Source organism: Mytilus trossulus, chromosome 3 (genome assembly GCF_036588685.1).
Source record: "Mytilus trossulus isolate FHL-02 chromosome 3, PNRI_Mtr1.1.1.hap1, whole genome shotgun sequence".
In the NCBI taxonomy this organism is placed as follows: domain Eukaryota; kingdom Metazoa; phylum Mollusca; class Bivalvia; order Mytilida; family Mytilidae; genus Mytilus; species Mytilus trossulus.
In genome coordinates this window covers 92,100,453-92,114,490 of record NC_086375.1, presented here as the reverse complement: position 1 = coordinate 92,114,490, position 14,038 = coordinate 92,100,453, and the positions used below count along the sequence as shown (strand labels likewise).

The following is a 14,038-nucleotide window of genomic DNA, read 5'->3' as shown; positions in this document are numbered from 1 at the left end:
TATAAGCTGCTGCTTGTAAATCATATCGTAACTTATTAGCATAAATTCGTTCAATTCAAAACAGTAATTGCTAAATGTTTTATTTTCAGAATGTAAGAGTGGTTCTTTCTTATGTATAAAGGATGAGAAGTGCATTTCAGATTACTATAAATGTGATGCGTGGCCAGATTGTAGTGATGCTTCCGATGATGTCGGCTGTGGTACGTAAGAATGCCCATTTCATAGCTGTTATCGATTTTTATAATATGCATATTCATTAATATAAAAAGATACTGATGACATTCTTTGAATTATATAGTTATAGCTATGTTGTGATGTTATGCTATTGTTTCAGAAAAAGGAACAAGGTTTGGATTCATTAAAACGTTTAATCCCGCTGCAAATGTTTGCACCTGTCCTAAGTCAGGAATCTGATGTACATTAGTTGTCGTTTGTTTATGTAATGTATACGTGTTTTTCGTTTCTCGTTTTGTTTATATACATTAAACCGTTGGTTTTCCCGTTTGAATGGTTTTACACTAGTAATTTTGGGGCCCTTTATAGCTTGTTGTTCGGTGTAAGCCAAGGCTCCGTGTTGAAGGCCGTACCTATAATGGTTTACTTTTTAAATTGTTATTTGGATGGAGAGTTGTCTCATTGGCACTCACACCACATCTTCCTATATCTATATAGTAATTAACAACATTTCTGCTACTGGTTCATTTGACTTAACACAAATGTGGCAACTTCAATTGTAGATAAAAATTGTAAATTAGCATAAATGCTTTTAAAGTTGTGAAGATTTAAGTTATGTTGCAAGAATTAATAATATGTACTTTGAGCATATGATGCATGGGCATTGTTTTGTCAAAAACAGCCAATATTAATGAAAAAGAGGTATTCTACTTTCCATTTAAAAGTAAAAAGTAAAAAGTTTTAACAAAGTAAAAATGCTAAATTTTAGGGCCAAAAAGGGGCCTTAAAGGGATGAGAAAGACTACAAATAAATCAAATTTTAAACGTTCTAGAATGTCATCCAAAAAACAAACATGACTACACACTAGCAGTTGTTCATTTACCGATAAGGGGGTAATATCAAAACAAATAATTTCATTTTGAGTGCTTTTTAGGTACTTTCAAGATGAAAAGATTTGAATATCTGATATAAAACAAGTAGCTTGAGAACATTCAACGTGTCTTCATGAATTTTGTTTTATTAAGAATGATAATTTTATTGTTAAAATAGTTACTCATTTAGATTAAGCCAATGAAAGATGTTCCGGAAGGTTAAGCAGTTTCTGCTTTGCATGTGGCACAGTTGCGCTGCTGAAGCCGTTGTTTCAGGAAAAGAGTTTATTGATAAAAATTAACAAATTTAGCCCGAATATTTTTGATAAACTACATAATATTAATCAATACAGTTCACATATTATAACCCTTAAATCACTATATGTAACTTGACATTTTCAATATAAGACACAATGCGCAACATAGTAGGAACATGAAATTTTAGTGTTTTATTTCTAGGCGATTGTGACGATGCCCAGTTTAGATGTGGAAACTCTCATTGTGTTGATGTTGATAAACTATGTGATGGAGAAAATGATTGCGGCGATTTTTCCGATGAGAGATGCAATACTTCATCAGTTATACCTATGCCAGTAGATCAGCCAATATTATTGTGGCAAGATACAGATCAGCATGTGGGACATCCTGTTATATTGCCAATAGAACCATCTGTAGATCATACAGATCAGCATGTGGGACATCCTGTTATATTGCCAATAGCACCATCTGTAGATCATATACACTTGCCTAGTATGCCATGGGAAGGTAAAATACGAACAAGTTTTACACAACGTTATCTTCAGGATTTTAAGTTCTCCTTTCTTTAAAAAATACTTTTCACAAAAAATTTTTTTTTCAAATTGAATAGTTAAAGTTAAATTGGTAATAATTTCTAAATTGAAACAACAGATTCTTAACATTGTGTAGACTTTGTTTCTTTTATAGATATTTTGGTTTTTACTTTGTTTTTTTACAGATGACTCTGGGTCACCAATACCTTTGGCAATTAGCAATAAAAGAGTGTCAAACATTGGATATAGCAAACAGCTTATGAGACAACGGCTTTATAGCAGTAGCACAAAACGACATGATAACAAACAGCTTGTGCAAAAATATAGTCATAGTCGAACAGGACATGCTTACACACAGCGTGTGAGAGAACAAGTTCATATTCGAACAGGACATGATTACAGGCAGCATGTAGGAGAACCAGTTCAAAGTCGAACACGACATGCTTACACACAGCGTGTAGGAGAACCAGTTCAAAGTCGAACAGGATATGATTACACACAGCGTGTAAGAGAACCAGTTCAAAGTCGAACAGGACATGATTACAGAGTGCATGTGGGAGAAACACTTCATAGTCGAAGAGGACATGATTACACACAGCGTGTAGGAAATCCAGTTCAAAGTCGAACAGGACATGATTACAGAGAGCATGTGGTAGAAACACTTCATAGTCGAACAGGACATGATCATAGAGAGCGTGTGGGAAAACATGTTCATAGTAAAACAGGATTTAATTACAGACAAAAATCATCTCCTCTACATGAAGATCGTCGTCAAACAAAGGTCCAAGATAATACATTATCAAAAAGAATGTCAAGATTGAATGCTTATCGAAGACTTCAAATGGCAAAATCAATTGCCCGGTCTCTAGTTGAAAAAAGGAATAGATTTGCTGCACAGATGCAGAGGCAAGAATTAATTCGTCACGCACTAGCCGGACAAAAGATTAAGCACACTTTAGCCGGACAAAAGATTAGGCACACTTCACAGGTGGAAGAGGTTGTTCGTCAACTCAAAGAATTGACAGCTTTAAGAAACAGTAATGAACACGAAAAAGTTCAAAGTCGGAAAAAAATCATTAATGATGTCAGACGTCATATTTCGACCAATGGCCAGATCAAAGAACATTTCACTACACGCCAATTGTACGATGCAATGCAATACCTTAGACAGAACGAATAAGTCAAACTCATTCAATTACATATTATAATTATTCAAATTTATATTATTGTAGACAACGCCTATAAATTCAAGTTTCACTTTTTATTGTTATTGTTTTTCCTTTTTGCCTTCAATTCCAAGTCAGTGTATGCCATTATCGATATCTTAGATTTAGTAGTTTAAAAAATAACGCTGTGTCTCTTTAAATTATTACACAAATAAAAGTAATAGTACATGTAGTATACCGCTGTTCGAAATACATAAATCAATTGAAAAACAAATCCGGGTTACAAACTAAAAATAAAGGAAAACATCAAATAAAAGCCTGAAGTTCAGTGGTTGTTGTTTGTTTATGTGTTACATATTTGTGTTTCGTTCATTTTTATACACAAATAAGGCCGTTAGTTTTCTCGTTTGAATTGTTTAACATTGTCATTGTTAAGTTTTTTATAGCCGACTATGCGGTGTGGGCTTTGCTCATTTTTGAAGGCCATACGGTGACCTATAGTTGTTAATGTCTGTGTCATTTTTGTCCCTTGTGGACAGTTGTCTCATTTGCAATCATACCACATCTCCATTTTTTCGTTAGTCCTTCCGTCTGGCCCACTTCAGGTAAAAGTTTTGGTTATAGTTTTTGGTCGAGATAGTTTTTGATGAAGTTGAAGTCCCATCAACTTGAAACTTAGTTCACATGTTTTTTATAATGTAATCTTTTAAATTAATGCCAAATTAGAGTTTTTACCCAAATTTGACGGTCCACTGAACATAGAAAACGATAGTGCTGATGGGGCATCCGTGTACGAGGGACACATTCTTGTTTGGATCTACGTTTATCAGGATTGCTCAAACTTAAACACTTAAAATATTCTGTGAAATAATCTTAAACGGAATTTATTTGACCACACACGATGCTCATTTCGTCAAGTTTTTATTTCAGTGACGTGACAGATAAAACAAATTTGAAAATTAAAATCATAATACACACGTCGAAGATCTGATAACATCGAAAAGACCAACATTATATCCGAATCCTTACATGAAAACAGACTAAATCATGAAGGAAATATGGCAATTAGTTTCGAGTAAAATTTCATCCGTTTCAAGCCTTCTATATAGTAAAAATAATTAGACACTGTGTTAATTTGATATTATTTATCCTCTTTGTCGATATGCAGCTATTTACACAAAAAACATCATATTTACCATGTACTTAAAAAAGTGTATAAACTCAAAACAAATTAATTATGATTTGAATTCGGAAACTATGAAATTTTAACACGTTCAGAATGGTGATACATCTCTCTCTCTCTCTCTCTCTCTCTCTCTCTCTCTCTCTCTCTCTCTCTCTCTCTCTCTCTCTCTCTCTCTCTCTCACACACACACACATACACACATATTAACCAGAAACTGAAGAGTAAATCTGGCAAGCATCAACAGAAAAAAGATCTCTTAAGGCCACTTTAATTCTTTCTTTTTCTGTTTTTGCAATTAATACAAAAAGGAATTAACTCAAACATGTAGTGTTTTTGAAAGTGAACATGTTCCCATTTTTTATCCATAGTTCTAAATTTTACTCTCCTGTTTTTATTTAAACACCAGTCTGTTTCTACTTTGAAATCATCATTGTGACAAATTCTACAACATAAAGATATTATATCGTTAGATTCTACACACCGATACCATTTACAGGCAACCCTTGTCAAATTTCACGATCAATTAAACGTCAAATGATTAGATATAGACATGTTTTCCTTTCGCCTTGATTCATTTTTGTGTTTCTCTTTTCAAGAATAAACAGTAGACATCAATGTCGTGTAATTTCAATTTATAAACAAAATATTTTATATTGGCCCATAGGAAGTTTTTGAAGTTTGATTATATCTTTTTTGTATATATGGTTTTTTTCCCTTAATGTTTGTCTCCTTTACTAGTTGTATTCCTTATTTGAACTTAGTGTAGCTTGCTTAAATTTCAGTTAACCTGAACTCAATCATATTTCCATTTGGTCTTTTTTTATTATGATTCACTCGTGTTATGTTCGTAATTCAGTATTATCAGTTTTGTCTTTGAAGAAGTGGGTGCTTATAAACTTTGTTTCCTGTCATTCACAGTAAGTTTTGCAATGTTTTGTCAACTAATCGCTTTTTTAAATTATGATGACTTACCTTCATAATTAACCTGACCATCCCCGTCGATATCGGCTTCACGAATCATCTCGTCTACTTCCTCGTCAGTTAGCTTTTCTCCGAGATTTGTCATCACGTGACGTAATTCAGCAGCACTTATAAATCCATTACCGTCTTTATCAAAAACTCTAAAAGCTTCTCGAAGTTCTTCTTCAGATTCGCCGCCATCTTTGATTTTCTTTGCCATCATTGTTAAAAATTCTGGAAATTCTATTGACCCATTGCCTGAAATTTTATCAATAAGTCTATCAAGATTAAAGACAGATCAAAAGAACAACTTGTAAACTTGACAGCTTTTATTAATTATATTATAGCGTCTGACACTGGTTTTGAAACAAGTTCCTAAAGTTGGAAGAAAACTTTCATAAATCATATCCATATTTATGATAAGATGTATTAAACATGACTACATCGATAAAGTTCCGTCGAAATAAAGTAAAGTTATGAATATATTACATGAGAAGTCACTGTGAACACGTGCATAGACAAATTAAAATGACTAATTGTTAAAACCAAATCTTAAGAGGAGAAATAGTGACCATGTACGTTGATTTTCACATAAAAAGAACAGTGATTGAACAAGTGCAAACAAATATGTTTATGAAATAGAATAGTAACCACGTGTATAAGTTTATTCTGCACGGGTTTTTAGTTTCACGCATCAGTGTAAATATAACGGAATTTGATGATACTGTCGTACAAAGTGAGAGGTTTAGCGGTATAAAACTACATTTGAAAATGCCTGTATCAAGTCAGGAATATGACAGTTGTCCTTTCGTTTTTTATGTGTTTTGTCATTTGGTTTCACCCTGTGATTATGGACTTTCTAATTTTATTTTCCTCTGAGTTCAGTGTTTTTGTGGGTTTGCATTTTTCATTTAAAAGATTTAAAAGTTAACATGCGTCCTACCGTCTGTATCGACATCATTGATCATATCCTGTAATTCTGCCTCTGTCGGATTCTGACCCAGTGATCGCATTACTGTTCCTAGCTCCCTACAGGAAATTGTTCCATCTCCATCCTTGTCAAACAAACTAAACGCTTCTTTAAATTCTGTGGATAGATGAAATTTTATATACATTTTTTTATACATGTTATACTGTTGCTAAAATTCATGCCTATCAGAAAAATACAAATTATAAAAACCTTAAAAAAAAACAATCGAAAAACCCTTCTATTTTTACGGATCAATCAAAATTATATATAAAAAAAACTTTAGGTATTCGTTGTTATTCTTTGGTTAACATATTGATATAAACTATTATATTATTTCTTCGTGTATTTCTCTGTCCTGAGTGTTCTTGTACTGTATTTCTGTCATTTTAGCGGTATACCTAGCGTTGTCATTAAGCGCGAGATTTGGCTAGCATCAAAGCAGGGTACAATCAATCATTTTTCTTGCTGTCCTATACCAAGTCAGTTTGGCAGTTGTTATATATTAGTGTGTTTCTATTTCTGTTGCATTGTCGTTTGTTTTTGTTGCACTTCAGTTTTCCTGTTGTTTCGTAATTTCCTCTTAGTTGATGTGTTTCCCTAGGATTTAACTTTGTAGCTCGGATGTTTTTTTCTTAATCGATTGATGACTTTTAAGCAGCGGTGACCTACTGTAACCTTTATTTAGTATGATTTGTAATAAAAAATAGAATAAAAAAAACGAACTTCAAACGAAATTCAAAACGAAAAGTTCTTTACAAAATATCAAAATCAAAAGCTCATACACATCAAACAAGTGGATTATAACTGTAATATTTCTAACTTGTTAAAGATATTTCCAGATGTAGAAAATGATAGAATAGATACACGTAGCTTAACCTCTGTTTGTATGACAGTCGCATAGAATTCCATTGAACTGACAGCAATAGTTATCAAAAGTACCAGGATTATAATTTAGTACGCCAGACGCGCGTTTCGTCTACATAAGAGCCATCAGTGACGCTCATATCAAAATATTTATAAAGCCAAACAAGTTCAAAGTTGAAGAGCAATGAGGATCTAAAGTTCCAAAGAGTTTTGCAAAATACAGCTAAGGCTATCAATGCATGGGTTAAGAAAATCCTTAGTTTTTCGAAAAATACAAAATTTTGTTAACAGGAAATTTATAAAAAAAATATATGTGTGAGCAAAATAAACATTTCTATTTACAAAACAAACATTTCTATTTACAAAACAAACATTTCTATTTACAAAACAAACATTTCTATTTACAAAACAAACATTTCTATTTACAAAACAAATTCTCTGTACCTGCTATTTGTTCCTCTGTCAATGATTCTGCCTAAAAAAGATATAAATGTAAAGCTTTCATCAATATGAAATAAAACACAGCATATTTGGGTTGTTTTTTATTGTAGTACTAAAAGTTTTGTAATTTGAGTTTAATCTACTCTTTGTTTTACAACCTGTATGATTTATTTAAGCTATACTGGTCAGTTTGAAATTCAGAATACATTTTTTTTAATTCTATTTGGTGATGCCGTCGCGATCACAAAAAACGGGGGTGGGGATTATGAAAAGCCTTTAAAATTGTCCATTGCTGGATGATTATATGAAATCAGGGTGGTCAGCTCATCAAACATTTAGTATCTGTGTTTCGGCAATGAAACGGTATTTATGAGCTTTCTAAGTCCTTTTTGTTTAAAAAGATTTCAAAGTTTGACTTTTCAAACTTTTGGCCGTCTTGAAATCTAGATACTTAATTTAGGTAAATCAACCATGGACATGGAACTGTTTATCATACTTATAATTACCAATTTGTTCATGCCAAATTATAGTTAAAAGGAAATTTAAATAAAATATGAACAATCGAGTTAACCTACAAAAGAAATTGGATTTCCATTTAAACATCATCCCAAACAAGATCTGGACATTGATCGTATAATTAATCCTCTCACTTTTATTTTTTTAGTTTTACCAGGATAGCATATGGAGGTATATAGTTGCTCAAAAATCGATAAAAAAAATACACAATTCTTAATATTTAATTGTCAATAAGAATATTTTAGTCACAACTCCCTCGCCGGTACCGTTATGATTAGTCACTAGTGACGATAAACGTGAAAGCAACCGTTAACTTTTTAACGTGAACAAAAAGTGTGACTATATGGATGAGGCTTTCTTTACATGACGTCGAAAATAAAATGAAAATAATTTTAAAAACAGTAATTTGACAACTTGTACAATTTACTTATAAATAACTTATTCATCGTAAATAATATGTGATACTCACCATTATGTAGTGTGTGCTGTGTTTGATTTATTTACAATGATAGTTATATGAGCCTTATAAGATCAGAATAAATATTTACTTGTAAAGAGTTACTGAATGTATCTGATGATAATAATCTTCGGTGTTATATTTCACAAAAATACAATCTTTACCGCAATGCGACAGGCTTACAATTTAAATATACTGAATATCTTAAAAATTACACCATAGGTTCTCTCTCAAGCATATGTGACTTTAAAAGATATTGGGTAGCCTTTGCTTTGATTAAAAAAAACTTTGCAGATAGCCTGTCTCTTTTTTTCATCCTCATATTCATACTTCATTCGATTATATTATGTGTTACTTAAAAACGTAAACGTTTCAGAAATTATCTAAACACAAATTATAACATAGGCGAACAGAAAGTTGTATAAGTTACTGTTTCCTCCTAGATAGGACTATATAGCGATAGAACACAATTGAGCTTTTGATTTTGCTGTTTGATGAGGAACTTTTGAATATTCCTCGGAGTTCAGTATTTTTTTTTATTTTACTTTTTGCATATATTATACGCCTGATAAAAATACAGCGACGAAAAAGACACTATTAAACAAAATATACTAAGAAAAAGAGGTTCTTTCATAATATAAGTTTTAAGTGGAAGAATAAGCCATTCATAAACGGCAAATACAAATGAATTTGAATATTTGATATAAATTCACAACTGATTGGCCAAATATGAAAGAAAGTATATAAATACATCAAAATATATATGTAATGTGTTACTCAATAACAGAGAGTAATTACGCCTGTATTTCAAATGTGGTATTGATTTATCAAACCGGAATATATCTTAAAATACGGGATTTATTTTTTAATATCCTTTTTCGACATTCTTTCAAATAAAAGAGGTTGGTTTTTTCACATTTTTGTGTTGTAAAGATAATACGCTTTGTATATTTAGTCATATGTCTATTTATACAACATGGCTTATTGTTTAAGATGAATGTGATTAATCAGATTAATTAACTGTAGTGCATATACCTTTAACAGATTAGAAACGAACTGCCGCAATGCGACAAGAATTGGCCAATTGGAATACTGATCTCCCACAAAAATATAGCATGACTTGTTTTAACAAGCGGAACAGTACAAAAAGAGGAACGAAAGATAGTAGAGGGACAGTCAAACTCACAGATTGAAAATAAACTGACAATGTCAAGGCTAAAAATAAAAAGACAATTAGACAAATAAAAGTACAGAAGAAACTACAGATAAATCAACACGAACCCCACGAAAAACTGTGGGTGATATCATGTGATCCTTCAAATGAAGAGGTGTATATTTCGTTGATTTTCTAACGATTGGTTTTCCATCATTTTACTTCATAGATTTTTTTACATTTTTAACTTTCGAAATTTGTATTTCTGGTCAATGTTTTGATTCAATTTAATCTGAAGCTTATGTGTGCTTATCTTACACAAAGTCATATTTTCTAACATTTGTATGCTTATATGTACCTTTATCTTTTGGAACCTTGTTGTAAAGTGATGTTTTGTATATAGGCTAAATGCTTTCGTATTATAAGCTGTTCATTGACTTTTGACTTTTTTATTCGAGCCCATGATGGTTCTTTTGTAGTCGAAACGCTCATCTGGCGTATAAAATATGTATTCTGGTATCTTTGATGAGTTTATTGTTGATTGTACATATGTGCCGACTCTTTTGGAAATTTACTTGCTTTATTACCATGTGACGAATTCCTTACATCTTAATCGTTTCATAATTGTTCGTACAGATATTTCTCATTTTTCGAAGCTTTAAACTCCAACAGTTGTCTTTCTTATATTAGGAGACTTTATATTTTATTATTCGAAAAGAAATTAATATATTATCTATTTTTTTACGATGTTATGTATTTGCCTCGATGCTTTGATATGCTTTTTTGGCCGTTTTATGCATTATTGTTTCAATAGCAAATCTGGAAAAATATGCTCTGTCTCGGATAAAACGTCTCATTCATCAGTTGAAAACTGATTAACCGAAGTCTATTTTTATGCTATGAAATGCCTATCGTCTCTGCACGATAAGGATGTTGCTATTCATATGGACAAACTTTAAGCTTCAATTAATACTGTCTTTGTATGTAAATCGAACTACTACAAGTGTGTTGTAAAGAACAAGGAATAAATGAGCACTTGGGTAATCTCACATACAAAAACATATCATTTGAGGAGGATAAGATTTTGGCGAGTTATACGTCCTTCCTAGCTTCAGTAAACATTACATTGAACGTTAATCAGAGCACATACCTTATTAAAAAGAAGATGATGTATGATTGCCAATGAGACAACTATCCACAAAAGACCAATATGACACAAACATTAACAACTATAGGTCACCTTACGGCATTCAACAATGAGCAAAGCCAATACGTCATAGTCAGCTATGAAAGGCCCCGATAAGACAATGTAAAACAATTCAAACGAGAAAACTAACGGCCTTATTTATGTAAAAAAGAAATGGACGAAAAATAAGTATGTAACACATAAACAAACGACAACCACTGAATTACAGGCTCCTGAATTGGAACAGGCACATACATAAATAATGTGGCGGGGTTAAACATGTTAGCGGGATCCTAACCCTCCCCCTAACCTGTGACAGTGGTATAACAGTACAACATAAGAACTAACCCTAACTATAAAAATCAGTTGAAAAAGGCTTAACGCATCAGATAGACAAAAAATATTTGTTTTTGATACCCAAGCTTCACAAAATTTCGGACAAACCACGGTACATAAAAATTAACTTGAACTTGTAGCATATGCTACAAATTTATTACTCTGTGATACCATACGGGAAATGTTGCCCCTCTCCTTGTTGACCTCTCCTTATCTTTAAATGAGTTCGAAGTTCCTTCAGACACTTGTAATCAACAATAAGATCAAAGAAGCCATATCATTTAAATGCACATTCAGATATATTTCAAGATGTTCTTTCCATTAAAAATTGAAACTTTTCTTTTTCTTCCATATAAGAGTTAGGTTCCTTGAATGAAACGTTTAAACTCTGCGGGACTACGCATGGTGACATTACATATCTAGTCCCCTAAGGCTATAAACAGTATTTACAATTAAATCAGGTTGTTACGGTTAAAATCAGGTACAATCGTCCAGTTTGGTATTAATGTGTTGTCTGTAGCCCTAAGCGGAAATCTTCAACTGATCCCGCTTCAGCAACCTTTGCAGTTAATGTATTCCATTCCATGATTGTTCTTGGAAAGACGGAGTTCCTGTAGACATCACTGTTGATCCTCTGTTGGTAAAACTTGTGTTTCTACGAGTTCTACTGTCGCAACCTTTGAGGTACGTACTCTTGTTGATGTCTATCAGCTCATTCTTGATACGATAGAGCAAGCATAGCCTGTTGTCACGGCGTCTTGTCTGTGATGTGTCCCATTTAAGGTCTTCTATCATTGTAGTGACGCACCCTGGTGTGCGTGATGTGTAGTCATTATAGACAAATATAGCAGCTCTCCTCTGTATGAGTTCTAGTGTGTTGATGCTTGCTTGGTTGGTTGGGTCCAATAAATAGAAGAAACTCTATGACAGGTCGCAAAAATGTTGTATAGCCAGCAGCCTTTACTTTCCTTGTACATTCACTTAGGTTTCGTTTGACGGATCCAAGTGTTCGGTTACCCTTTGCTGTAACACTCTGGATATGTTTGTTCCATGAGAGATTGATTGATATTGAAACTCACAAGCACTTGGCACTATCTACTGGTTCGAGTATGTGTCCATGTATGGGTGTTGTATAGGTTTTTTGTTCTTTGGTGGTATGCGGATAATATTGCATTTTGTTGTATTGAATCTCATCATTCATGTTTTTTTCCCAATTTTCTAATGCCTCAAGGTCTTTCTGCAGTTGTTCTGTAACTTTGGCGTTACTAATTTCCCTGTACCGTAGATTGTCACCAGCAAAGAGGCTTGCATCTGATTGAGTATATCCGGGCATGTCATTGATGTATGTTAGGAACAATAAAGGACCTAGTACTGTGCCCTGTGGCACCCGACAGAACATAATCTTGTTGAGATCCAGCCCCTATCAAAACTACCTGTTTTTTCCTGTTTGATAGGAATGATCTGATCCAGGAGTTTGTCTGGTCCCTTACTCTATAAAATTGGAGTTTGTACAGCAGTCTTGAATGAGGAACCTTGTCAAAATCCAGGAGTAGGATGTCAATCTGGCTTCCATTTGAAATATATTTAGCTATACGATCAATGGTGATGACAAGCTGACTTTCACATGATCTGCATTTCCTGAAACCATGTTAGTTGTCACAGAGTATATTTGTTGATCAAAATGTTTCATTATGCCGCTGTGAACTATATTCTCTAAAAGCTTACAAGTGATGGAGGTAAGGAGACTGGACGATAATTGGCCGCTAGGTGAGTATCCCCTTTCTTGTATAGTGGCACTATGTTGGCATCTCTCCAATCTTGTAGAACTTCTCCTGTGTCAAGTAAAAACTGAAAAATTCTTGTCAGAATTGGTGATAATTCTGCAGCAGTTATTTGCAGTATTTTGGTTGTTATTTCATCTGGTCCTGCTGCTTTGTTGGTGTAAAGGTTTTTGATTTTTCAAAAACTAAGGATTTTCTTACGCCCAGGAGTAGATTACCTTAGCCGTATTTGGCACAACTTTTTGGAATTTTGGGTCTTCAATGCTCTTCAACTTTGTATTTGTTTGGCTTTTTAACTGTTTTGATCTGAGCGTCACTGATGAGTCTTATGTAGACGAAACGCGCGTCTGGCGTATTAAATTATAATCCTGGTACCTTTGATAACTGTTTACACCACTGGGTCGATGCCACTGCTGGTGGACGTTTCGTCCCCGAGGGTATCACCAGCCCAGTAGTCAGCACTTCGGTGTTGACATGAATATCAATTATATGGTCATTTTTATAAATTTTCTGTTTACAAAACTTTGATTTTTCAAAAACTAAGGGTTTTCTTACGCCCAGGAGTAGATTACCTTAGCCGTATTTGGCACAACTTTTTGGAATTTTGGGTCTTCAATGCTCTTCAACTTTGTATTTGTTTGGCTTTTTAACTGTTTTGATCTGAGCGTCACTGATGAGTCTTATGTAGACGAAACGCGCGTCTGGCGTATTAAATTATAATCCTGGTACCTTTGATAACTGTTATAACAGTTTGAATACCATATTTTCAGTTACTGTGATGTCATTCATTGTATTGAAGTTACTAGGAACTTTATCGGGAATAGTGCTGTCATCGTCTTTTGTGAAAACCGAGCATTCTTATTGGGTTCCGTTGATAACCTCCAAAACTAAAAATTAAATAAACAACATACACCGCTTCATCTACCTCCTTTTTAGATTTATACCTCGATTGTGCTAAAAGCGGTTATCTCAGTACCAGAAGCTATGACTAACAAGACGGTTTAAATTTTGAAATTATCAATTTTCCCCACCCTGGTGGCAATATATCAAAATCACCTACATATGAGATATACATTTCCGGAATCCCAACTCGCTCGGTATTCAACTCAGAGCTTGTAGCTGCTACTCAAACATTCTAAAACGTCATCAGTGTCTAAGCAGAAAGTTGATAAATCAGAGGTATC

At 33.4% G+C, this 14,038-nt stretch overlaps 2 protein-coding genes across 2 annotated transcripts in view; one reads left to right on the top strand and one right to left on the bottom strand.

Moving 5' to 3' along the window:
- LOC134711150 (low-density lipoprotein receptor-related protein 2-like) overlaps positions 1–3,102 on the top strand; it is a 47,622-nt gene extending 44,520 nt beyond the window's left edge. The window contains exons 13-15 of the mRNA XM_063571597.1: positions 90–200; positions 1,507–1,812; positions 2,024–3,102. Coding sequence (XP_063427667.1) covers positions 90–200; positions 1,507–1,812; positions 2,024–3,018 — 1,412 coding nt within the window. The 3' untranslated portion in view covers positions 3,019–3,102. The remainder of the gene's footprint in view (positions 1–89; positions 201–1,506; positions 1,813–2,023) is intronic.
- A 1,160-nt stretch (positions 3,103–4,262) lies between these two features.
- LOC134712856 (calmodulin-A-like) lies at positions 4,263–8,517 on the bottom strand. The gene is made up of 5 exons (XM_063574823.1): positions 8,411–8,517; positions 7,429–7,459; positions 6,094–6,237; positions 5,163–5,408; positions 4,263–4,632 (listed from the first exon to the last, which is right to left on the bottom strand). The coding sequence occupies exons 1-5, from the start codon at positions 8,411–8,413 to the stop codon at positions 4,604–4,606; spliced, it is 453 nt and encodes a 150-aa protein (XP_063430893.1). The 5' UTR covers positions 8,414–8,517; the 3' UTR covers positions 4,263–4,603.
- Positions 8,518–14,038: the final 5,521 nt, after the last annotated feature.